General features: G+C 44.5%; 1 protein-coding gene across 6 annotated transcripts in view; it reads right to left on the bottom strand.

The window, feature by feature from the left end:
- Nucleotides 1–23664, bottom strand: part of CNTNAP4 (contactin associated protein family member 4) — a 251585-nt gene that overhangs the window by 204988 nt on the left and 22933 nt on the right. For 5 of the 6 annotated variants that reach the window (XM_075536445.1, XM_075536447.1, XM_075536453.1 and 2 more), the window contains exon 2: nucleotides 8602–8795. In XM_075536445.1, coding sequence (XP_075392560.1) covers nucleotides 8602–8727 — 126 coding nt within the window. In that variant the 5' untranslated portion in view covers nucleotides 8728–8795. The remainder of the gene's footprint in view (nucleotides 1–8601; nucleotides 8796–23664) is intronic. The other variant, XM_075536446.1, reaches the window with a different exon arrangement.

Here is a 23664-nt window from a genome sequence, read left to right as displayed (position 1 = left end):
GCGGTCTGCTAACCACCAGGTCAGTGATTCAAAGTGACCACTCACTCCGCTGGAGAAAGATGAGGCTTTCTATTCCCATAAAGATGTACAGCCTGGGAAACCTACAGATGTTCTATTCTGGCCTATAGGGTAGTTATGAGTCAGAATCAATTCGTTAGTACTGAGTTTGGTTTGGGTTTGGGTTTATGTTAGTAATCCTGTTAGGAGTGAATGGTACCTTACTGTCATTTCAATTTGCACCTTTGCTGGCAACTGACACTGACTATCTTTTTATGTGCTTGGTGGCCATTTGAATGTCCTCTTTGATAAAATGTCTACTCAAGTCCCTTGTCCATTTTATGATTGGGGCTACTTGTCATCTTTTGCATAAGGCCAATCAATAGCTTAGCTTAAGAGCTAAAAATACCTGCCCCGAGAATTATGATCTTTTCAGTGCTGTGTGGGGCCAAATTGATAACCCAACCAAAAACCCAAACTCAATGCCATCCAGTCGATTCTGATCCACCGTGACCCTTTAGGAGAGGGTAGAACTGCCCCTGTCAGTTTCCGAGACTGCAACTCTTACAGCCGTGGAATGCCTCATCTTCCACCTTTCTCCCGAGAAGCACCCAGTGGTTTCAAACTGCTGGCTTTTCAAATCGCAGGCTCCTGAGCAACCACTACTCAGGGTTATCCTGAATTTGATAACAGTAAATAGAAAAATCAGATAGGGACCTGAGGGGCAGTGGTTTTATGTTAATTGTGGAGGAACAACTCAGAAAACGAGGGTCAGGAAGGATACACAACCTAATAATGTAATCAACATCACCAAGTGATACAGGTAGGATTTGTGGAGTCAGTATGTATATATATATATATATATATTCCCCACCATAACAATACTAAATTAATTAGCCTTTCTGAAAGTGAGGTATAGAAGGGTAAGACAAGTACACCAGTTAAATAAGTTAATTGATGTCACTGAATTGTACATGTACAGATTTATAAATTGGCGTATGTTCTGCTGATGGCATGTATTTGCATCAACAACAAAAGTTGATTAAATTCATTTTGTTTTATATTTTTTATCTTCTTTGGCATTTGAAGAGAGGCAGGCTTGAAAGGCAGATGAAGCAGCTTAAGGCAGTCTCTGGGCATTTGCCCAGCTATCAAGCCAAGGGCTGCAATGTATTAAGCTTGGCAATTTGACATGTTGTCCTAACAGGGGATTGGAACGGTTGTACTTGATATCACCACAAATACTCGGTGTGAGCTGAAGTCACTAGCGGGGGGAAGGCTGAGCATGGACAGAGGAGGTATGTGTTTTGCCAGGAGGGACACCACCTTGGCGCATCACAGCACCTGACTTGCAGTATCTTCCCACTCTGTTCTATCTCCCAGGTTTCCCAGGGACCTCCCCCAGGCACTTATTTATTTGACTGGAAACAAACTCATGTTACACCGCTCCCCTCTCTTTGCAGGTATTGCATCTGCCCCATGCGGCTTATAGAGTTGACACCTCAATTATTCACAGTGATAATGACCTGGATTTTTTGTGACAGGCAGTATTTCTATCTAATTGACTATACTAGGCCACAGGAGGCTCTGTGTCTTACACCAGCCAAACCCAGACCCATAGCACTAGCTACTTCTGACTCACAACAAGAACAAAGACACACTTCAACTTGTGCAATAGGCTAACAATGTTTAAAAACCCAGGTGCACTGAAGGCCATAAATAAGAAAAAAATGGACTAGCTTTGTGTTCAATATCATTCATTGTTTAAATACTTAAATGTAGCATTAAAGCATTTAAAAATTCAAAGATTGGTGTCTCTCTCTTCCTTAGAGTTTTTGGGGAAAGAATCTTGGACATGTCTGGGAGATTATTTGGAGGTAATGTTCCTAGATATGTTAGTGTGCTTGAAATTATTTCTAAGAAGTTGGTTTTATGATAATTCAACAATTGTTCTTACAGGAGTGAAAAATGACCCCTTACATTAAGCTTTTCAGTGAGCCTGCTAAAGGGAAGCCTTTGGATCAAGACACTGAGGGATTTTCCTTAGACTTCAACATCAGGGGAGTACATTTATTGTTGCTTTTTTTCCCTTCAATTTTCATTAAGTATTTATATGCTGGTACATTGTGTAAGTTACAGTTTATGGGTGTTAAACTATCAATTATGTTCTGAAGAAATATTTTAATGTGTCATTTCAAATATATTTTTAAATCTTTCAAGTGTACATTTCTATGAAATGTATGTATAGCCTGTATAGATAATAAATAAATGCATCCTGTCGTTCTTCTTAAAGGTTGTGCGTAAGACAGCAGCAAAGCCTTTTATCAATTCTTCCAGGTTATGGCACAATCCCTGTTCTCACTGATGGCTGAAGGGGGGCTGAAAAGGTCTTGTAGGAAAGAGGCATGTTTGGTACAGTCTATCTTGTCCACAGTATCTACCAAACTGGGCAAAGATTATGAACCCAAAATAATAAGTGTGGGGAAAATGTTGTAAAATATGGCCCGAGGACTAACTTTATGACTCTGTACATCAATTAAACACTGCTCATTGGCTAAAGAAATGAGAATTGAAGTGATTCGTGTCTCTCCCAGGTGGGACAATCAAGAGCCAAGGCACAGCTCAGCACATTTCATTTTTCCTGCCTAGACAGCAATTAGAGGGACTCATGGCAACCCTATCAGACAGCGAAGAAGCACCCCTTGGAGTGTCCCAGGCAGCAGACAGTTCCATCTCACTCCCTTGAAATGGCTGGTGAGTTCCATTTCTGGCAATGAACTTTTGGGCGCAGTCCTTGTAAATGACAGAGAGAGAGCTTCTCCTGGGAGGAGACTGTGGGCACCAGCAGCCTCGTACAGCCACCCTGAGATGAAAAGTTAGCATGAGATTGGAAACACACACACACACACACACACACACACACACACACACACACACACACCCCTCACCTAGAGTCTAGATTGCAGAAGCTGTTCTTTCCTACAGCATATCTGTCTTGTGCCAGGTTACCTGTTGCACCAAGTCTAAAATTTCATCTTAGCATTCAAAGTTGTCCTTCACGTCCTTGACCACGCCCAGCCTCAACTTCCAGTCTTCCTCAAATTATCAGGCTGACCGTGCCCCCTGGTTCTTACGTGAGAATCCGTGCATCACTCACGGAAGCCCTGTTTTCTTGAAAATACTCCACCTACAATAATCCGGATCCTGTCAGTTTCGCAATCTCCGGAAGGCTGTGCTTCCCATTTGCACAGAGCAGGAAGTGGTCGACCTTATTCAAATCTTCTCCAGGAGCCATCCATCTTTCCCTGACTGATCTGGTCAACCAGATGTGCAGAGAGAGTATAGAAACAAAAACCCAACCCCACTGCCAGGGGTTTATTCCAACCTTACAGTGACCTATAGGACAGGGCAGAACTGTCCCTTCGTGTGGCTGAGACTTTAGCTCTTTAAAGGAGTAGAAAGCCTGACCGTTTCCCCTGGAGCATGCAGTGGTTTCAAGCTGCTGACTTTGTGTAATCCACCACTCCACCAGGGCTCCTCACACAGGACTGGCCGTGCAAAGATACATAGAACCTGCATCATACCAAACATGAAAAATATCTAAGGGGGGGGGGGGGAAACGCAGCATCCTCTCTCTGAGTGCGTGAAACTGGCACAGCAGACATGGTTTTGAGGGAAGAGACGGGTGGAAAGGGGAAGGTGTGACTTTTAGTCAGTATGGTCTGAAAGGTACCCTCCCAACACAGGCGAATCTTTTTCACATTTTTCTTCCTCCAGTGAGCGCTCAGTGTTTGCCTACGTCATCCCAGGCACAGTAAGGTTTGGGAGCCACAGAGATGAAAGGCTGGAAGATGTGTTGGAGGGAGAGGGCATGATGAGTAAGTCAACAATTACAGCATTGTCTCAACAGAGAAGTCGTTGAAAGGACTGTGAGAGACACGCTTACTTTCACTGCTTGGGATTCGGGAGGGTATCTATCATCCAGGACACTATTTCCCCAGGAGCTTTTAACAAAAGTAAACAAAAACACCATTGGTGAGGTTGTGCTCATTGCCCTCGGGTCTGGTTGCTGGGGAAATAAAGGACATCCAGGGTTGATCCGTCACACATATTTTTAAACAAAACCAAGTTTTCAAACACATGCATTTTAATGAACACAGCTGCATGTTTACTTCAGAGCGGAGTGAAAGATCATTCAAGCACCTAGTTAAAATAAAAACCTCCCTCTGCCTGCTGCGCCTGGGTCACCACAAGTCCAGGGCTGACTCTCATGGCAGCTAACGAGGAGAAAGCATCAGGCTATTATGATTTGTTGGTCCATAATCGTTGTGTGTCTTAATGCTAACGAATGGTTTCCATGGAATTCACTCAAGTTTAATAGCCAGTAGGTTTTACGGCAGCTTTTCTTAACCACTTAGGTGTTTTTAAAGCAATTTCTTCCAGCCTCCTTGCTTTCGGGAAACGCAAGCTTGGGCTAGCTACTTCCTCTCAATTCACTTTGCGCGCATCACCATGGACTGATGACCGCCAGGTGCTTCCGCATTAGAAAGGTGCGAAAATCACTGTCTGTTGCTTCACCGAGTTTATAATGTGTGACCGGGATCTAAAAAGTTCCCAGAGAGAGAGAAAGAGAGAGAGGTAATAAATTGACCTAAAAAAATTATCGTTATCTGGCCAGATAGTTTTCTCAGTTACCATCGTGCTAGGAATTATGCTGCATAAGTTACTCATTTTCTCGGGTTATGGCAGATCAACAGAGAAAAAATAGCCAAGATATTGCTCCTGAGTCACATAAAAGCCAAGCATTTACTTTCGAGTGAAATTCTTACTTCTTCCTCTAAAAGTATCTTCCAGTCTCTTCCTACATCAATCTCAAGGGCAACTCCAGGTAGACCCCTGGGTGTCAGTAGAGGCTGAAGAACCATCCGGAGACCACCCAGGTCTCTCCACTACAGACACCACACACTTGATCCTGAGCTGCCTGCTTCCAACTCTCTCCTTCATAGGGGCTATGGCCTGCCCACAATACACAGATATGTATGCACTTACAGCTCTTATGAATCTAAGAAAATTGGAACTCTTCAAAAAATGAAAGAGAACTCCTAAAGAGTGATAGTCTAGGTGTTAGGGAGCGGAAACGCGCTGGCATTGGCCATTTTGAAATTAAAAAGCACAGAGTTCACTATGCTGGGAATGGCATAATCGAGAGGAATTGTGTTGCATTCTTTGTCAACAAGAACATTCTAATATCTATTTTAAAGTGCAATCTTGTCTGTGACAGGATTATATCTATCCACATCCCAGAAAATCCAATTAATATAACTATTATTGAAATTTACGCACCAACTGCTAAAGCTAGTGATGAAAAAAGTGAAGAAATTCTACTATTGTCTTCAGTCTAAAATTGATGAAACATGTGATCAAGATTCATTAATAATTATTACCGATTGGAATGCAAAAGTTGGAAACAAAAGTAGTTGGAAAATATGACATAGCTGAGAGAAATGAAACTGGAGGTAGCCTGATAGAATTTTGCAAGACTAAAGACTCCTCCATTGCAAATACTTTTGTCAATAGCACAGACAGGTGACAACAGACTTCTCCAGATGTAAAGCACAGACATCAATTTACTATATCTGTGGGAAGAGACCATGGAGAAGCTCACTATCAGCAGCTAAAACTAGGCCAGGGGCTAGCTGTGGAGCACGCCGCAAATTGCTCATAGGTAAGTTGAGGTTGAAGCTGAAGAGAAGAAAATCAAGTCCACAAGAGCCAAGATTCAACGTTGGTTCTGTGGCACCTGAATTTTGAGAACATCTCAAGGACAGATGACACTGAACAGCAGTGACAAATGGCGAGATAAACTGTGAGATGGCATTAGAAACATCATACGGGAAGATGTATGGACATTAAAAGGTCATTTAAAAGGCAGGAAAAGGAGAAAAGATTCATGGAAATGTCCAAGGAGACTGAAACTTGCTCCTAATTGTAGAGTACCTGAAGCCAAGAGAAGAAAGGATGACGTCAAAGAGCTGAACAGAACCTGTCAAAGGGCAGCCCGGAGGACAAAGGCACGTATTATAATGAAGCGTGCAAAGACCGAGCGTCAGGGCAGCCCAAAGGAAGGGTCTGCTCAGTGGATCTTAAACTGAACAAACTGAAGGAAAACGCCCAAGCTTCGAGCTGAAAGACTGAAAGATTCTGAAGGCAAAATCTTGAACGATGCAGAAAGCATAAAAAGAAGATGGAAAGAATACAGAGTCACTGTAGCAAAAAGAACCAGTCAACATTCCACCGTTTCTGGAGATAATATAGGAGCTAGGACCAACGGCAGGAAGGAAGAAGTTCAAGCTACACTTCAGGCATTAGCCAAAAACAAGGCCCCAGGAATTAACGAACACCAATTAAAATGTTCCCACAAGCTGATGAAGCGCCGGAAGCACTCACTGGCCTGTACCAGGAAAATTGGAAGATAGTGAATGAAGAGATCCATATTTGTACCCATTCCAAAGAAAAGGTGGCCTGACAGATTGCTCAAATTAGAGAACAATGTCATTAACATATATGCAAATAAAAATTTGCCGAATACCATGCAACAATGGTTGCAACAGTGGATTGACAGGGAGTTGCCAGAGGTCCCGGTTGGGTTCAGAAGAGAATGTGGAACAAGGATACCACTGCAGATGTCCATGGACATGGCACAAGGACGTGGCTATCAGTGCAGATGTCAGGTGGATCTTGGCTCAAAACAGAGACTATGAAAAAGATGTTTCCTTGTTTCATTGACTATGCAAAGGCATTTGAATGTGTGCATCATATCCAGACCACTCCATTGTGCTCATGCCGAATCTGTACATGGATCGAGATGCAATGATTTGACCAGAACAAGGGGATGGTTTAAAATCAAAAACAGGGTACGTCAGGCTTGTATCCTCTCACAGTACTTATCCAGTCGGTGTGTTGAGTAAATCATCAGAGAAGCTGGATTATATGATTACATAAGCAGAGCTCAGCATCAAGATCGGCCAAAGACTTATTGCCAACCTGTGCTATGCACAAGACACAAGCTTGCTTGCTGAAAGTGAAGAGAACCCGAAGCACTTGCTGTTGAAGATCAAGGATTGCAGTTTTCAGTCTAGATTACAAGTCGGTGTAAAGAAGACCAAAATCCTTACAACGGGACCAAGAGGTAACAATACATCAAGATAAATGGAGAAAAGATGGAAGCTGTCAAGGACTTTAGTCTTGCTTATATCCACAATCAATATTCATGCAAGAAGCAGCGAATAGGACATGGGCACATTGCAGTGGGTAAATCTGCCGAACAAGACCTCTTTAAAGTGCTGAAACGTAAGGAAGTTACTTTAAGAAGTGAGGCGGCCTGACCCAAGCCGGGGCTTTTTCAACCACTTCATATGCATGTGACAGTTGGACACTGAACAAGGAAAACCAAAGAAGAATCAGTGAGCTGGGTGCTGGAGGAGAAGACAGAAAGGACCACGGACTGCCAAAGGAACTAAGAAATCTGTGTTGCAGGAAGACCAGCCAGAATGCTTCTTAGAGGCAAGGGCGGAAAGACTTCATCTCCAATACTTGGGGCAAGGTATGGGGAGAGACGAGTCCCTAGAGAATGCCTTCATCCTTGGTCCAGCACAGGGGTAGCGACCGAGAGGAAGGCCCTCAATGAGGTGAACTGACACGGTGAACTAAACATAAGGGCAGTTGTGAGGATGGGCCGGGCCTGGCAGTGCTTCATTCTGTTGGGCACAGGCTAGCTACGAGTCGGAATCAACTCCGTGGCATGGTGCGACCAAAAGACCACACCTTTTAAAGAGAAAGGGTTGATCTATCCTCCAAATACATCTTCCTCTTGTTCTCCTCTTCCTGTACAGGATGGATGGACACAGGGGCTGCAACACCGCGCTCAAACATAACAACATCCGTAAGGATGGCACCAAACGGGGTCAGGCTTTGTTCTGCTCTTAGGGTCAGTGGGAGGGGGAACCAAGGGGGTGCATGTGAACAACAAGAAACCGCCAAATCAATCTCCCCTTGCCGTTTAGTCGACACACCCGTACGTGGGAGGGGAGAGTCCAAATAGCACAGGAATAATTCCATGCTCTGTTCATTCCATTTTTTCCACTAACATTTTGAAGCTCCCTCGTCTATCTGTCTTGAAAAAGTAAATGCGGCTTTCAGAAATCTCAGTAACCAGAGGAAATAAAAGCAATCAATACTTTAGACTAACGTTAAATAAGGATAATGCCAAGCTGCCACTTTCAATTGAACAGAGCTTGAAGTGTATTATACAGGTCTTATTCATTTCCTGGGTTTCCACACTCTGTAAGGAACTAAGATCTCTTTTTCTTCTTCTTCTTCTTCAGTATTTGAGGACATAGGGAGATAAATTTGCCTCTAGTATGCTTATAAATTATGCTATGTAATACATTAGCAAATGAACATTAGCCATATTCCTCTTGGAAGAAGGTGTTCAGAGTCATTCTGAAGTCTGCTTCTCTCCGTGACTCAAGAGATTTGTAAACAATCCGCAGCACGACTGGGCGGCCCACCCTGGGAGACACCGGTTTTGTGAGAGAAACATACCCAGATGCTGTCCTCCTGCCGGTACTGTTTCCAGTTCCTTCCACTGTCACTGAACATCAGGAGGTAGCTGCTCACCCAGTTGGAGCTCCCATACCCGCCTTGGGTGGCCACTGCGGTGACCTCCATTCTCTCTCCAAGGTCAATCTGCAGCCACTGGTATTTGTTGGACACCAGAGGAGACCAGCCACCGGCTCCTTTATGAAAACAGAAAGAGGTGAAAATCAGTGATGGAAAGCGAGACGGTAAACTTTTCGTACGCTGGAGCAGGTTCAGACACGGGTGGACAAGAAAGCATGGGCAGAGCAGTATTGAGTCGGTTTTGTTCGCTGCAGTGCACACCCGCAGATGATAGATGTGGCTGTAAAACTGAGATGAAAACATCTGAAGATTAATCAAGTTTAATATAGTAATGCTTTGTTGTTGGCGTTTATTGATTTTAAGCAATATGGATTTTGGTGATTGTGTAAGTAACATATACTCCTGCATCTAGAATTCTCGAATGCTCAATATCTATTAAAATGCAGCATCTATTAAATAACACTCTCAAACAAAAAGAGTAACAAACATTTTCCTTCTCCCATTGTTTTGCCATCCACTTTATAGTAAGAAGAGCTGAAATTATAGATTTAAAAGATCCAACTACTGTATGAAATGTGAATTATATGCCAATAAAGCATTTTTTAAATTTTATCTTACTGACATCCAGCATATTTTGACTGACTCATAGTTGACACTCTGTGCAGTTTCTAAGGCTGTAAACCATTACAAGAAAAGAGAGCCTCATTTTTCTCTCAAAGAGTGACTAGTCGGTTTGAACCGCCAACCTTCCAATTAGCAGCTCGAGGCTTAGCTCATGGCACCACATGTGATCCTTATTATATACAGTGTCTAGGTTTCATTTAAACAGTATTCTTGGAATTTTGCCACTGTTTTGTAAAGCATTGAACATAATCCCTAGTGTGAGGGGAAAAAATCACTTTCAGAAGCCCACTAAATGTTTGCTATTTTCACAGGACCCGTATAATTGTGCGTCATGACGGGATGCACCTGTGCTGGCCATGTCCTCTCTGGATGGCAGCCCGCAAACTCTTCTTTGCGTCTATGGGCTATGAGCCCCGCGATGACCGACTGCATTGCCTTTAGAACCAAGCGCTTGTTTCAAAGTATTTTCTTTCTTGGAGTGAATCGTGATTCAGAATTGTATCTTCTACTCCATAAATCAAAAGTAAATGTTCTTCCTCTTTCCTGATCCAGCGTATTTATCATTCTGCAATTTTGGTTGGTTGGTTTTTGTTTCTAATTTCCTGTGCAACACAGAGTCTGTGTTTTTGCCTAGTAAACTCCATGTTGGCCCTCCCAGAGGCATGTGGTTTAGGTTAGTGGAGAATATTCTCATGTTCTAAGCAAGAGGTCTGGGTGGGGAGACACAGGTCCTGACTAAACCTTGATTTTCTGGGTCTCACTGGAAGGGCTGGGATGAGCATTGGCTGCTCTGTGGGAAGAAAGACAAGGCTGTCAGCTCCTGTAAAGATTTACAGTCCCAGGACCCAGATACAGCCTTGCTGTGAGTCAGAACCAACTCAGCGGCAGTGGACTGTGGTGTTTTTATTATTATTATTATTTTCTTGGTGTCATTCCTCCGGCACAGCTCTCCTGGCCACAAAGGGCCCCGCCTACGCCTGCAGCCCTTGATCTACGCAGAGGATAACGTGCTCTCTAATGAGCTGAAGCACATCTTAAATTGCACACAATGAGCCGCCCCAAAGAGCTCAGGGAGTTCTAGAACCCTCCGTGGGAATTGCTCCTACACTGTTATTGCGAAACCCATGCCAAGTCTTCCCCATACTTCATTTATCAAGATCCAGTGGAGCACCACCCAGCCGCCTCCGCCGACTCTACGATGACATTACCTAATGCTGAGGGAGCGCCGAGGGGCTTCTTTGACTTAATTTTCAAAGCAGCCTTCTTGGTAAACAATGAAACAAAGAGAGACCGAGTTTGAACACCTGGCAGGCCAAGTTCACAGAGTGGGCAAGTGGAGCACGCACTCTTAGAAGACATCTGTGCCTTTCACACTGCTGTGGGGCCAGGATGGGGCTTGGGAGTTCCCACTGGATTTAGGAAGACAGGAGTTCGTGAGGGTCAGAAGGCCCTGTGCAGCTATAACCAAGAGGCTAGTAGTTCAAGTTCACCCAGAGGTACCTTCGAGGAAAGCATCACAATCTCCTTCCAAATGGCAACCTCTGGAAACCCCATGGCATGCACATCTTTCCTGGCTCACATGGGATCTCCGATGAGTTGGAATTCACTCAACAGCAACTGACTGGGGCTTAGACGGCGGTTGGGGAAGCTCGGGCATTAGCCAATGGGGAGGGTCGATGTACAGTCCTCTGGTTACCACAGGGCTATGTTTGTGCAAAGGAAGCCTGGTGGAGTAGCGATTCACTAGTACTTGGTTTCTGAGAACCCACCAGTCACTTCAAGGGAGAAAAACACGTGCAAACTTGCTCCTGTGAAACTTCTCAGCAACTCACTGCTCTCGGATTCCAATTCGGAGAGACCAAACAGGACAGGGTAAAACTGCCCCTGTGGGTTTCTGAAATTCTAACTCTTTACAGGAGCAGAAAGCTTCTCTTTACGCCACGGAGCAGCTGGCGGTTTTGAATTGCTGACCTTTCAGTTAGCACTCCGAGGTGTATGTGTGGAAGCTGATTTGACCTCAGGAATGCCATTTGAAGATTTTTAAAACTCCTCCTGACCCTGCCCCTGCCTGTGTTCTTGGGATGTATGTGTGATCAGAATGTCATTCATAATCTCGAATCTTCCCAGAATGTGCCTCACTTTGTCTGTAAACGAACGCTTGTTGGGGTTTCTGTAACTTGCTTGCACAGCTGTGTAGAAAAAAAAACAAACACAGACCTATCACTTAGTCAGCCAGGATGTGGTTTTTATCTTTATAAGCCAACCCCTTGCAACACTGAGGGATGCTGGGGTTAGAGAGACTTTTGGTCTCCTCAACGATCAGTGCTGGCTAATAAAGACTCCAAATTGGATCTGTGGGGGTTACAGAGGTGATTCAACATGTTAGCTCACCACATAAGCACTACATTAGCAGGACTCCCCAGAAAAATTATGGTCTAGGAAATCCTGTGGGGCAGTTTTGCTCTCTCACATATGGAACATCTATGATTTGGAGTCGATGTGACCAGACACAACAGCAGAATCTCCTGTCCTATCTAGTCTGGATAATCAATAAAGAAGAGTGGAAATTCATGCATTTGAATTATGGTGCTGAGGAAGACTATTGAATTACCATGAACTGCCAGGACAAACACATTTGTTTTTGGAGAAAGGACAGACTGAGTCCTCCTTAGAGGTGAAGATTGGGAGACCGTGCGTCAAGTACTTTAGACATGTGATCAGGAGAGAACATGTATTGGAAAAAGACACCAGGTGTGGTCAAGCAGAGAACCTGCCCAAAACAAAACAAAAACAGAGGAAGACCCTCGATGAGGTAGACTGACAATAATAGCTTCAAGCATCACAGCTACTGTGATATTGGCATCGTCTGGACATGGTTCTCTTTGTTGCCCATCAGGCCACCCAGAGTTGGAGCTGGTTCAATAGCACCTATCAACAACAATAAATTACATCCAATCTTTGGGTTTTGCCCCAGGACCTACCAAAGCTTGGAGAGGAAAATTCTTCTGGGATCTGCTGTTAAACAAGCCTCCTCAGTCCTCTTCTTGCTACAGCGACATCTGTCTCCGTGTGGTTGACAGTTTTGTAAAGAAAAGTTGGGAATGGATAAATGTGGTGCCCACCTCCCACCCCTAATCAGACATGCTCTTTGCCTGGGAGTTCAAGCTGCAGTTAGACTTTCATATGCATCTGGTTATACTTCCAAGGAAATAGAGATTATTTTATTTCTAGCTCTTTCTAGATAATTTCAGTGGTCGAGTTCATTGCAACTGGGCCAAGACATATCACGAGATATGGACAAAAGATTGAACGGTTTCTTCTTGCTGGGATCCACAATTAATGCTCATGGAAGCAGGAGACGAGAGATCACAAAACGTGTCGCATTGGGCACATGTGCTGCACACGACCTCCCAAAAGTGTTGACGAGAGTCAGAATGTCACTCTGATGACTCCGATGTGCCTGCCCCAAGCCAGGGTATTTTCAGTGGCTTCATTTGCATGTGAGCATTGGACACTGAATAAGAAGGACTGAAGATGAATGGATGCCTTTGGATTGTGGTGTTGGTGAAGAACACCGAAAGTACCGTGGACTTCCAGAAGAACACACAAGTCTATCTTGGAAGAAGTACAGCCAGAGTGCTCCTTAGAGACAGGATGGCAAGACTTCTTCTCATGTTCTTTGGGCATGTTATCAGAAGAACCCATTCCCTGGAAAAGGCCATGATGCTCACTGATGCAGGGATTTAGGGGAAAAGAAGAAGTCCATCAAGGAGATGGATCGATGAAGTGGCTGCAACCATAGGCTCGCACATAATCGTGAGGGTGACATAGGACAAGGCAGTATTGTGTTCTCTTGTTCTACGAGGTGGGACCAACTTGATGTCACCTTACCAAGCCAAGTCAAGATTGGGACGTCTTTTTTTAATCCTGAATTTCAGAATATTTCTCTGCCCATTGGACACTGCCTTATAGATTTGTGTTTAAACAGTGAACCCATGAGAGAATCGGGATGAGCAAAAAAAAGAGATCCAGGCATGACTGTAGAGAGACAAAATTGGATCATCAATTCTCATCAGGAGGACACCAAATCCCTCACAGACCGTTCCCTCTCCCAGCTACCGCGACGCTAACCAACTTGAGACATTCACAATTAATTGACCTTGAACATTTCAATTTCTTACCTGTGGTGAAAAGGTACTACTGGTATGCAAATTAAGCGGTATCATTAACGAGGTACACTGATAAAGTAATGGAAATTCAGGGGCTTCGAGGCTTTACAGAGTAATTGCATCAGGATGAGTCGGCCGCAGGGAACACACTGGTCCCTGCTGGCTTCTCATGCTGTACAGCTCTGCAGACACACGGGGTGGGACAGTGTGGTGGCGGGTCCTGCTTGTTCTACTTTTAAGAAATAAATGTTAAGAGGATGTTCTTTTAAAAAAATACGGACATTGTAGAAAACATTGACCTTGGCAGACTTGGGTTGTACCAGCCTGGATGGCAGGTGGGGCTGATGAGCAGGTAAACTTAAACCCCATGTGTTCAGTCAGGAAGAAGCTTCTTTGTTTGGTTTTGTTGTTGTTGTTTTAACGTAGAAAGCGATGTCTATACTCACAGGATAATAGGAAATGCCGGCAGATTGTAAGCCCTCAAGTATTATACAAATAAATACAATATTTTAAGTTTCACATACTAAGCTTTGTCGGCTGCTGTTCTGGTGTGCTGTGCCCTGATGATTCATGGTTGTTTTTGTGATGCTTATACTCCAAGTACGATGGAAGCAAACACTGCCTGACCCTGTACCAGCTTTATCATCATCGGTAGACAGGAGTCCAGTGGTGTAGACACTGTGTATTTTGAGTTCTGTCTAATCAAAGGGGCCCCTCTAGCAGCAACACCATCTTCCTGTTATCGAGGGCCATCCAGCCAGTTCCCTCTCACAGAGCCCTCGCATACAGCAGCGCTGACGGCACTCTCGGGCCCCCGTATCATCCTCACAACGGTGACCACGTCCAAGCCCATGCAGCAGGCACTGTCCGTCCATCTCCTCGAGGCCCTTCCTCTTTTGCATGGACCCTCTACTTCACCGAGCATGATGCCCTTTTCCAGGAAATGGTCTTCCCTGATAAGATATTCCAAGTGCATGAGCCAAAATCTTGCTGTCCTCATTTCTAAGAGCCTTCTGGCTCTCGGTCCTCCAAGGCAGATGGGTGTGTTCTCTCGGGCAGCCTATTGTGCTTTCAAGATTCGCCACCAGCACCCTATTTCAAAGGCATCAATTCTTCGTTGGACTTCCTAATTTGGGATCCACAAGCTCTGGTGGCGTAGTGGTGATGCCAACCGGAAGGTCTGCAGTTCGAAACCACCAGCTGCATCGTGGGAAAAAGACAGGGCTGTCTACTACCTTAAAGAGTTATATAGTCTCAGAAACACAGAGGGGAAGTTTCCTATAGTGTCCTATAGTGTTCTTAGGAGCCAGCATCAACTAGATTTGGTTTGGGTTTTCTTCATTATCCAGCTTTCACATATATATGAGAGAAATGAAAAGACCACAGGTCAGGTGCACGGCTGACCTCAAAGCGACATCTCTTTGCTCTTTACCACTTTACAGAGATTTTTTTCCAGCATTATATTGGATAATGAGGAGCCCTGGCAGCATAGGTTTTATTTCTCTTATCTTTGCATCTCCACTCTCCTATCACCTGTCTGAGGAGCCCTGGGGGGTTAGTGAGTTACCTATTGGGATGCGAATCACAGGTAAAAGCCACCAGGCACTCAGAGAGAGAAAGATGAGGTTTTCTCCTCCCATAAAGAGTTATACTCTTGGAAACCCACCGGGGCAGTTCTACCCTGGCCTCTAGCATTGCTATGATTTGAAATTGACTCGATAGCAGTGAGTTTGGGTTTTGTTGCTTGTTTTTAATAAACCAAATAATATTTCATTGTGCTCCACAAGGTTTTTAGTGGCTAATTTTCGAAAGCTAAACATAACACCTTTTTTCCTAATACGCCTTGTGTGTTAGTCTTGGTAGACTAGAGAAACAAATCCATAGAGACACTCATACCTGTATAAGGAAGAGCTTTATATACAAGAGCAATTGAATACTGAGAAAACATCCCAGCCCAGTCCACATCAAGTCCATAAGTCTGATATTAGTCCATATGTCTAATAGTAGTTTATAAGCTCCTCTTCAGACTTGCGAAACACATGCAATAAAATTGAATGCAGAAAGATCACAGGCCAGTGGCTGAATACTCTTGTGGATCCGGTGGTGTTATAAGATCTCAACACTGGCTTAGGTCTCCACGTGGGTTCTTCATCTCCAGGACTCTCACTGCCATCAACATAGATCCATGGGTCTTGTCAGTAGAGACTCTAGCAGAGAGTGAGTGAGCATCCCACCTCCAATGAGCTATATTTATCTCCCTAGCACCTTCCAATGAGGTCATCAAGCTGTGATCTGATTTACAGGCCAAGCTCCACCCCTTTACCCATAAGTCTCAAATTGACAATAGATCATGTAACTACCACACCTTGCTTTGGAAGCTCTGCTCAAGCCTGCCCATCATGAGTGAGTCTGCTGCAGTTTGAAATACCTGCGTCGTAGCTCCAGCATCATAACAATAATCAAGCCAAATCAGTACAACCATCTAAGACATATCTGGTCGATGATCCATTTAGAACGTCAGTATCCAACATCCCAAGGAGATGACTGACCCTAAGTTCCACCTTTTTGTCCTTCAGTCTACTATGTGGTCACGGATGCTCATCCCAGACAAAGACAAGACTCGTATCCCTCCAGTTCTTCTTCTCCATATCAAGGACCTACTTTCACTATTCAACCTTCCTCTGTCTCTTGCTTTCCTTTTTGACCCTCATTTTAACAAACTATCATAATTCTATTTAAAAAGAATCATTCTCAGCTCTCTAGACTATGGCCTAAAAAGGTCACTTCATAAAAACCCTCCCTATGGACGTGTCATTTGATCAGACGTCACTTTTTTTATGACGTAGTTCACGTTTGTGGTTGAGACTCCGTAACATAGAGCATATACTTCTTCGGCAATTCAGGGACATGATTACATTCTCTGAGTTAGGCCATCAGTCTCGCTCTCCTTTTCTGAGTTGTTCCTGTCCCTCTACCAGGAACTAGCTGCCCTCTAAGCTTCCATCTCACCCTTAAGCTATTGTTACCAACCCATTTGCTCCCCTCTAATCAGATATTAAAAGATTATACTGCTCAAGAAAGACATGTTTTACTAGTTAAGCTAAATATTGTTCGGGGTTAGGAAGACATCAAAAGATTGGATTTAAAGTTTAAAGATGATTTCAAAGCAATCATTGCAAGAGTTCATCCGCCTTCATGGCTCTAGAAAGTCTTGCGTCCCACGGAATTTGCCATTCCTTTCCGTGTTTTCTTTCTTTTGATTAGGATCCTCCTATGGAACCTCTACGCAAAAGGTTCGGTCCTGGCGACGGGGCAGGTGTTGGTGTCGGCAATGGACTGTGCGTTCAGATCCTCTTGTTTCTGATCCTTCTCCCTCTGTGGCGCCACAGAAACAAAGATCGATTGTTCTTCCAAGGACGGCCACTCTCCCGTTCTGCGCTCCTGAGTTAAATATTGTAGTACTGCTTTGAGAACTAAATGAAAATACATATTAAGCACTATTGATGTCTCTCCCTCAAAAACATGAGAGTAAATGGTAGTTATGGCTCTCTTTTCCCCCACTTTTAAGACAATTGTTATTGCTTTGACAGGTAAATAAAGAATCGGGATGAGAACAAGTCTGAGCTTTGAAAATGCCTACTTTCTGGAGACTCACAAAGCAAGGCATTTCTTCTATCCCTTGTGAGGGGTTTACATTAACTTCACCCCCAAGAAAGCATCCTCTGTGCTTGGTTTCAGAGAGATAACCTCTAATGCCTTGGCACTTCCCAGTGATTGAAGTGTTTTTATTATGGAAGAGGCCTCTAGGCCACATGAGAGGTTTTGTGCTAATGAGGTGGAGGTTGGCTGAGCCAGAAAGAGAGGCCAGGAGGCTGGGAGGAGGGGCATGCATCCCTCCCTCACGCCTACTGAATGAGGCCTCCTTCAAGACTCTGGACAAGTAGACCCCATGGGCTTCCTGGTTAGCAAACGACATTACTGCACGCAGAAGGTTAATAAGTCCCTTTGGGGTACGGGACATTTTACCTCGAGAACTCTCCCCGACTTTGCTCTGTGCATTCGTATCCTGTTCGTTACAGGCAAGTACTGTGGTTATCTGCGTTCCCTGAGTCTTTGAGGTAACCATCTAACCCAATGGAATAGTGGCCAAGAGGGTGCGACGTCAGTGGGCTGGGAACCCCTCCACTTGGGGCTACGGGCATGTGGTCATCGGATCAAAGTGAAGGAGCTCAGGAAAGTCTCTAAGCGTGCAGATGGTATCCTGAAGGGCCAGTGGGAAATTTAGAAGTCAGGGTGTCACTGCAACACCTGAGTTGGTGGCTGGCACCAGAGGTATTGGGCTGACTGGGACGTCTGGGGGGGACGGCGTCCTCTCACTTGTGGGGTCGGTCCCAGCTCCAAGTGGTTAGGCAGAGAAAGAAGCACAAAGTGCGGTCAGAAGAGGAGGAGAACCGAGGGGAACAGCAGTGATATGGACCTTCCTTGATTTGATTGATCTTTCCAATTTGGGGTCCGAACACGGATTGATCTGATTTCCCCTCAATGTCCTACCATTTTTTTCATCTTCAAATTCCTAAGAAACTTGCTGCTATGATATATTTTGAAGTGGATGGCAAGGAAAGAAAAGCATATTAAAATAGATCCGGGGCCTAGCATATGCCAAGCGCTCTACCAGGATGCAGAAATGTTATGTCCCAGAAGACGACTCCCTGCCAGCAAGTTGATCCCCACACTTACTGCCCCTGGACATGGTGTTTCCAAGGCTAAATATCACATTTAAGTTAAATTCTTACAATTATTTTGAGGTGGGTTATGCTTTAACATCTATTTATTTTGAGATGAAATAAGAGATATAGAGACATTTATGAAGACTAAGTATATTTGCCCCCAACATAATGCAAATGATTGTGGTCGGTGAGAAATTACTTACGTTTAAAAAAATCACGTTAACCTGTGTAAGGATGTCATTTTCAAAATCACCTCTGGACCTTGGTGATTTATAATTAATCCCCTGACTTAATTATACAACTATCACTGCCCCGCAGTGGTGTCGTTTATCCTAAGAATGTATTTAAATAATGTATCCCTTTTTCTGTGTTGTTTGATTATAAGGCGCCTGGATGAGTTATGCTCGAAATTCGTGCAACCTCTGAGATACAGCTAATATTTAGTTCTGCTCAGGAATGTCAAATCTTACAAGGAAGTCGAAGGGAAAAATAAATCCCATTGGTTGGAGCCATCTAACACAGAAAAGGGTCATCTTTGTCCCCTGCTCCTGTTGAAAATGGGGGTGGCTGCCTTTTCTGTTGGACACCATCCATTCTGTCAGCCCTGACAAGGTGAGAGAAGCCTGGAAGGGAGGCTCCTGTGTCCTTCTCAAGGTCCAAGTGAAGGAGGACACTGAAATGCAAGGACACAAAATATAAGCAAGCATATTGGAATGACGGACCCAGCCACCCCAAGGGCATATACATTTCAAGCAAATAATTGACTTAATTAAAATTGTCGTCAGGACGTTTTCCTCTAAGATAATTACTTTTTTTAAAATGGGATTTCATCTTGGCTTGCCCAAGAGTGTATGTTTGCCAGGGTCATCTTGATCTTGACTTTAAATCACAATAAGGTAAGGCGGCGAAGGGAACATTGTGCCAGTATTTGTTTGGCTCCCTTGCACAGAACACGGTGTGCCCGGAGTATCCATTTAAAGCCTTTTAACTGCTTAGGAGTGTTACCAGGGATGGCTCTTCCTGCCGGAAGAAAACCAGACTCTGTTAACGCAGCTTCTCTCACTGCCCTTTCCTCAGGCACGCGCCTCCATCCCTGCACTGCCCCCACCCCACCCCACCCCTACCCCACCCCCACCATGGTCGTGGATTTCAGGAAGAGCAGGGACCCTGAGCCAGACTAGCAAGGCAATCCTCCTGCTTTGATGGGGCTCCCCAGAGAAGACCCCTCACTTTTCTGCTGCGAAGGCTAAGGGGATGGCAGTAGCCATGGAGCGGTGAGAGCTGGCACTGTGCGAAGGCTGCCCTGGTGAAGCCAACGTAAAAGGGCAGCAGGGTGGAGAGGAAGCAGGACAAGTTCTGATGACATGACCAGTCCATCCTGTCTCGACTGCTCCCTCCCAGGCGAGACCGGATGGCCCATCCACTGGAGCTGGACCTACTCGGCTTCAACATCTCTCCTCTTCCCTAGCTCTTCCGTGTGTGTGTGTGTGTGTGTGTGTGTGTGTGTGTGTGTGTGTGTTCCACTTTAGTGGATTACTCTCACTAACTTAGAACATGCGATTATTTTTTTCCCATCTCAAAAATCTTCAAAGAGGTTCTCTTGACCCAAGTCTATTAATAGTCTTCTTCTTCTTCGACTGCATTTTATTGTTGCTCTTTTTAGTTCCTGTCACGCCACCCCCAACTCACGGGGAGTGAACGCACAGGAGAATGAAGCCTGGCCCAGCCCCACGACGTCTTTTGGTATGACCTTTTAGATAGGAGGGGGACTTTGAAATGGATTGGGAAAATAATGGGATTTTTTCCATGAGCTTTTTGAAGTCCCCTCACACGATGGCTACATGTGTTCTTTCCAGTGTCTTCCATCCCATTCTCCCTGAGACCAAATCCAGTCTGGATTCGACTTCTACAGAACAAGTAAAATTTCTCTGATCAAGGTCACCAAAGAGCTCCAGGATGCGAAAGCGAATGACCAGCTGTCAATCTTCACACCAGTTGACCCAATGGCATGATGGGCTTTCTTAGCCTCACCTCGATACATTTCCTTTTTGACTCGTTTCCATAAAAGCATAAGTTCTTTATTTTCTTCCAACATCACCGATTGCTCCTTTTCAGACTCCATGACTGGTTCTTGTTTTTTTATTTCAGGTCCTCTCTTGTAGTTTGGGAAGCTCCAAATCCCAGGAGGCCATTGTCCTAATTCATGTCTGCCTTCATTCATCCCTTGGTTGACCTCACCTGGCCTCCGTAATTCAAACATGGTTATCTGCCAATATTTCCCTACTCCATATCTTTCCCCCACCTCTCTTACGGAAACCCCAGACGTATATAGCTGACACTCTTAACAATTCCAAAACTGAAATGTTTTCCTCCAAACCCTACCCTACCCACAGCCTTCCTCAATCCCGTTTGTGACGATTCCATTTTTGTACCTTCTGATAACAACAACAAAAAAAAAAGCTAAAAGATGAGAATGTAAGCAGTTGGTGTGGGGAAGGCTGTAGTCTGTTGTGGGGGCTCCAAGTCCACAATCAGTCTTAAGATAAGTTCAGATGCCACTTGAGCTCCTTTGGACCAATAAACTACCAATATGGCGCATGCTTAAACAAATTCAAGGCACTCCCAGGGAGGGGCAGTTTTCCTCACAGGCTTCCACAGAGAACCAGGAAACTGACTACCATGAAGCCAGGTGATGGAAGATCCTGCACCGACCCTATAACCCTTTGAAACCTGCAGCTGTGTACCTATCCCAATCATGGTATCTGCCGGCGACAGTGACAAGTTGACCTGCCACCAATCATGATCTTATGATGATTTCCTTTGTTCTCTCTCATCTCTAATTAGTCCCATGGCCATGAGTCATCGGACTCTAAGCAGCCTCTGGGCTGATGGTTTTCCTCCCCCAGGATGACAAGGTTTGTTTGGTCTTGGTTCTATTTAAAGCTTAATAAAAGAGTTTGTGTAGAATATGTTTGAATCTGGGGTCGCCCCCACCCCCAGAACAAATTCCTTCTCTCTTTCATATCACACTCCTAAGTCATCAAAAAATATTGTTGGGGTTACCCTATTCTCAAAAATCTATTTCTTATTTTTCAGTGCTAATCTTTAGGTTCAACAAAGATGACCCTCGCCCGGATTCTTCCAAAGGTAGCCTGCTTCTAGGCTTCCCGCTGAGACGCGATTCACAACACAATAGACTTTTCAAAGCTGGCTCCTTTGAAATAGCACTCCTAAGCCACAGGAACTCTAGATTTCACAAAGTGAAAGACAAAGATGGGATATGATCTATACAAAGTCCTAAATCAATCTTGCCACCCCATCTGGGAGCCCTCTCCTCCTCTTCACCCTGCTCATGCCCATCCAATAACAATGGCCTCTTTCCTGCTCTTGGACCAAAACCAGTCCTCCCACTTCAAGGCTTTAGTCCTTCTGCCTGGGCTGCTCTCCTCAGAAATTACACTAATATCTCCTCTTTCCCCCCTTTAACTTCCCCCCAAATCTTCTCACAAAAGCTTATCCCGCCTCACCTCACCTCCCCACTGTGAAACCCCTTCCCCCCAGCATTCCTGCGCCCAACTGAACCGCTTTTTTCATTTGGGGGCAAAACAGTGACCATCTTTTAACACGGTGTGTGGTTTGCTGATGTGTCCTACTTATGGGGTATTCTTTGCCTTTACCTGTTTTGCAAAGCATCCTGCCTGGCACAAACAAACAAACAAACACGCTCACTGCCATCGTGTTGATGCAGACTCATAGTGACCCTAAAGGGGAGGGTAGAACTGCCCCTGTGAGTTTCCGAGACTAACTCTTTAAGGGAGTAGAAATCATCCCCATTTTTCTCCCTCCCAGCGGCGGGTGGTTTTGAACTGCTGGTCTTGCGTTAGCAGCTCAAAGTGTAACTACTATACCACCAGCACTCCCGCCTGGCACATACTACTTAATAAATATTTACTGGGTAAATGAATGGTCACGTGGATATAGTAAGACTGTCTGAAGGCGTGCACCTCTGTAGTGGCCAGGCAGAAACTGGAGCCAAACTACCTAAAACCCCGGGCACCTCTCTTGGCAGCACCGTGTTTCTAAGGGCATTCTCTAACAGAAAGCCTTGGCACTCTGCCAAGAGGCACAGGTGCCTGTCCGTGTCGTCCTTGCTGTTGTGGAGTGCTGTTGGGTCACTGTGAACTCTTAGAGACCCGGTGGGACAGAGCAAGAAGCTGTCCTGACACCATGACCAAGGCGCTGTGCTACAAACAATGCAGTAGGAAATCACAGCCAACTCTTTCATCAGAGAAGCCCCGGGGGCATGGATTCAAATGCCAGCCTTTCCTTCAGCAGCCTGGTTAGTGCTGACCACCTAGGCTCATGCACATGCATATTGACCACCAGTCTTCTCCCCTGTATACAATGTAGTCACTTAAAAACTCTATTTCCTAGAAGGCTTTGTTGCTTTGTTTATGGCATTTATTTTGACTCAATAGGATGCTTTTTCACCATATTTCCCCAACAAGTTGCTAAGCCTCACTAAATGATCTTCAGTTGTAGTTCTCAGCTGTCAATCAATTTCCTTTCCTGGCAACTTGGCAGACAATCAGTTCTATGGGTAGTTCTAGCATTTCCAGATCAAATGTTTCATACATCTTTAATAATTCAGTGTATTGAAAAGTAAACATTTGCATTCTATCTTGGCTCCAGCATTTTGGATTGATAAATTTGATTTGCAAATTTCGTGGCAGCCATATTTCTTTTGTAATGCTAGAGTACAGTCACAGAAATACCGACTCTGTTCAACACACACACACACACACACACACACACACATACACACACATATTTACCACAGCAAGTTTTACTTCTCTCAAATAAGTATATCCAGGAAAAGTGATTTGTAGCAAATGGTGTCTACACCTTAGGATGATAATCAAGCCCTTCCTGGATTTTGCTTTCAAAACCCATTGGAATACTTTTTTTTTTCAATTTCAATTTATATCCGTCACACTGAGTCAGGTCATTTCAGTAAGTTACATCATAGATCAGAGAGAACATTCTGGTAATATCCCAGAGGTTTAAAAACCATTTATTTTGTATTTTCTTCTTCTCTACCTTCTGTCCCTCCTCCTCCTTATTCTTTTTTAATATTCCCCAACCAGGCTGAGTTGATAAACTGTCATGAGCCAAATGTCCTCCCAATATCACCTCTTCTGGGTCACCAGACTGGTCACTCCCTTATCCCCACTAGACGTCATTTCCATTTGGTGGTTGGGAAAACCGGCATGACCAGGGCATCCTGTATTCAAAAGGGAAACCATTCCATATCCACCCCCAGGAGATTTCACTGATAATTATTTTAATATGTTCTCAGTTTGCAGCAGCACACACGCACACACACACACATACACACATTCATATTCTTAATGAAGGAGAGATGTCTAGTTCTAGGTTTAGGTATCAGTTTAATTCAGGCTTGG

Source organism: Tenrec ecaudatus, chromosome 18 (genome assembly GCF_050624435.1).
Source record: "Tenrec ecaudatus isolate mTenEca1 chromosome 18, mTenEca1.hap1, whole genome shotgun sequence".
Classification (NCBI taxonomy): Eukaryota; Metazoa; Chordata; class Mammalia; order Afrosoricida; family Tenrecidae; genus Tenrec; species Tenrec ecaudatus.
The sequence above is the reverse complement of the archived record's forward strand: the minus strand, read 5'-3'. Positions and strand labels throughout refer to the sequence as shown.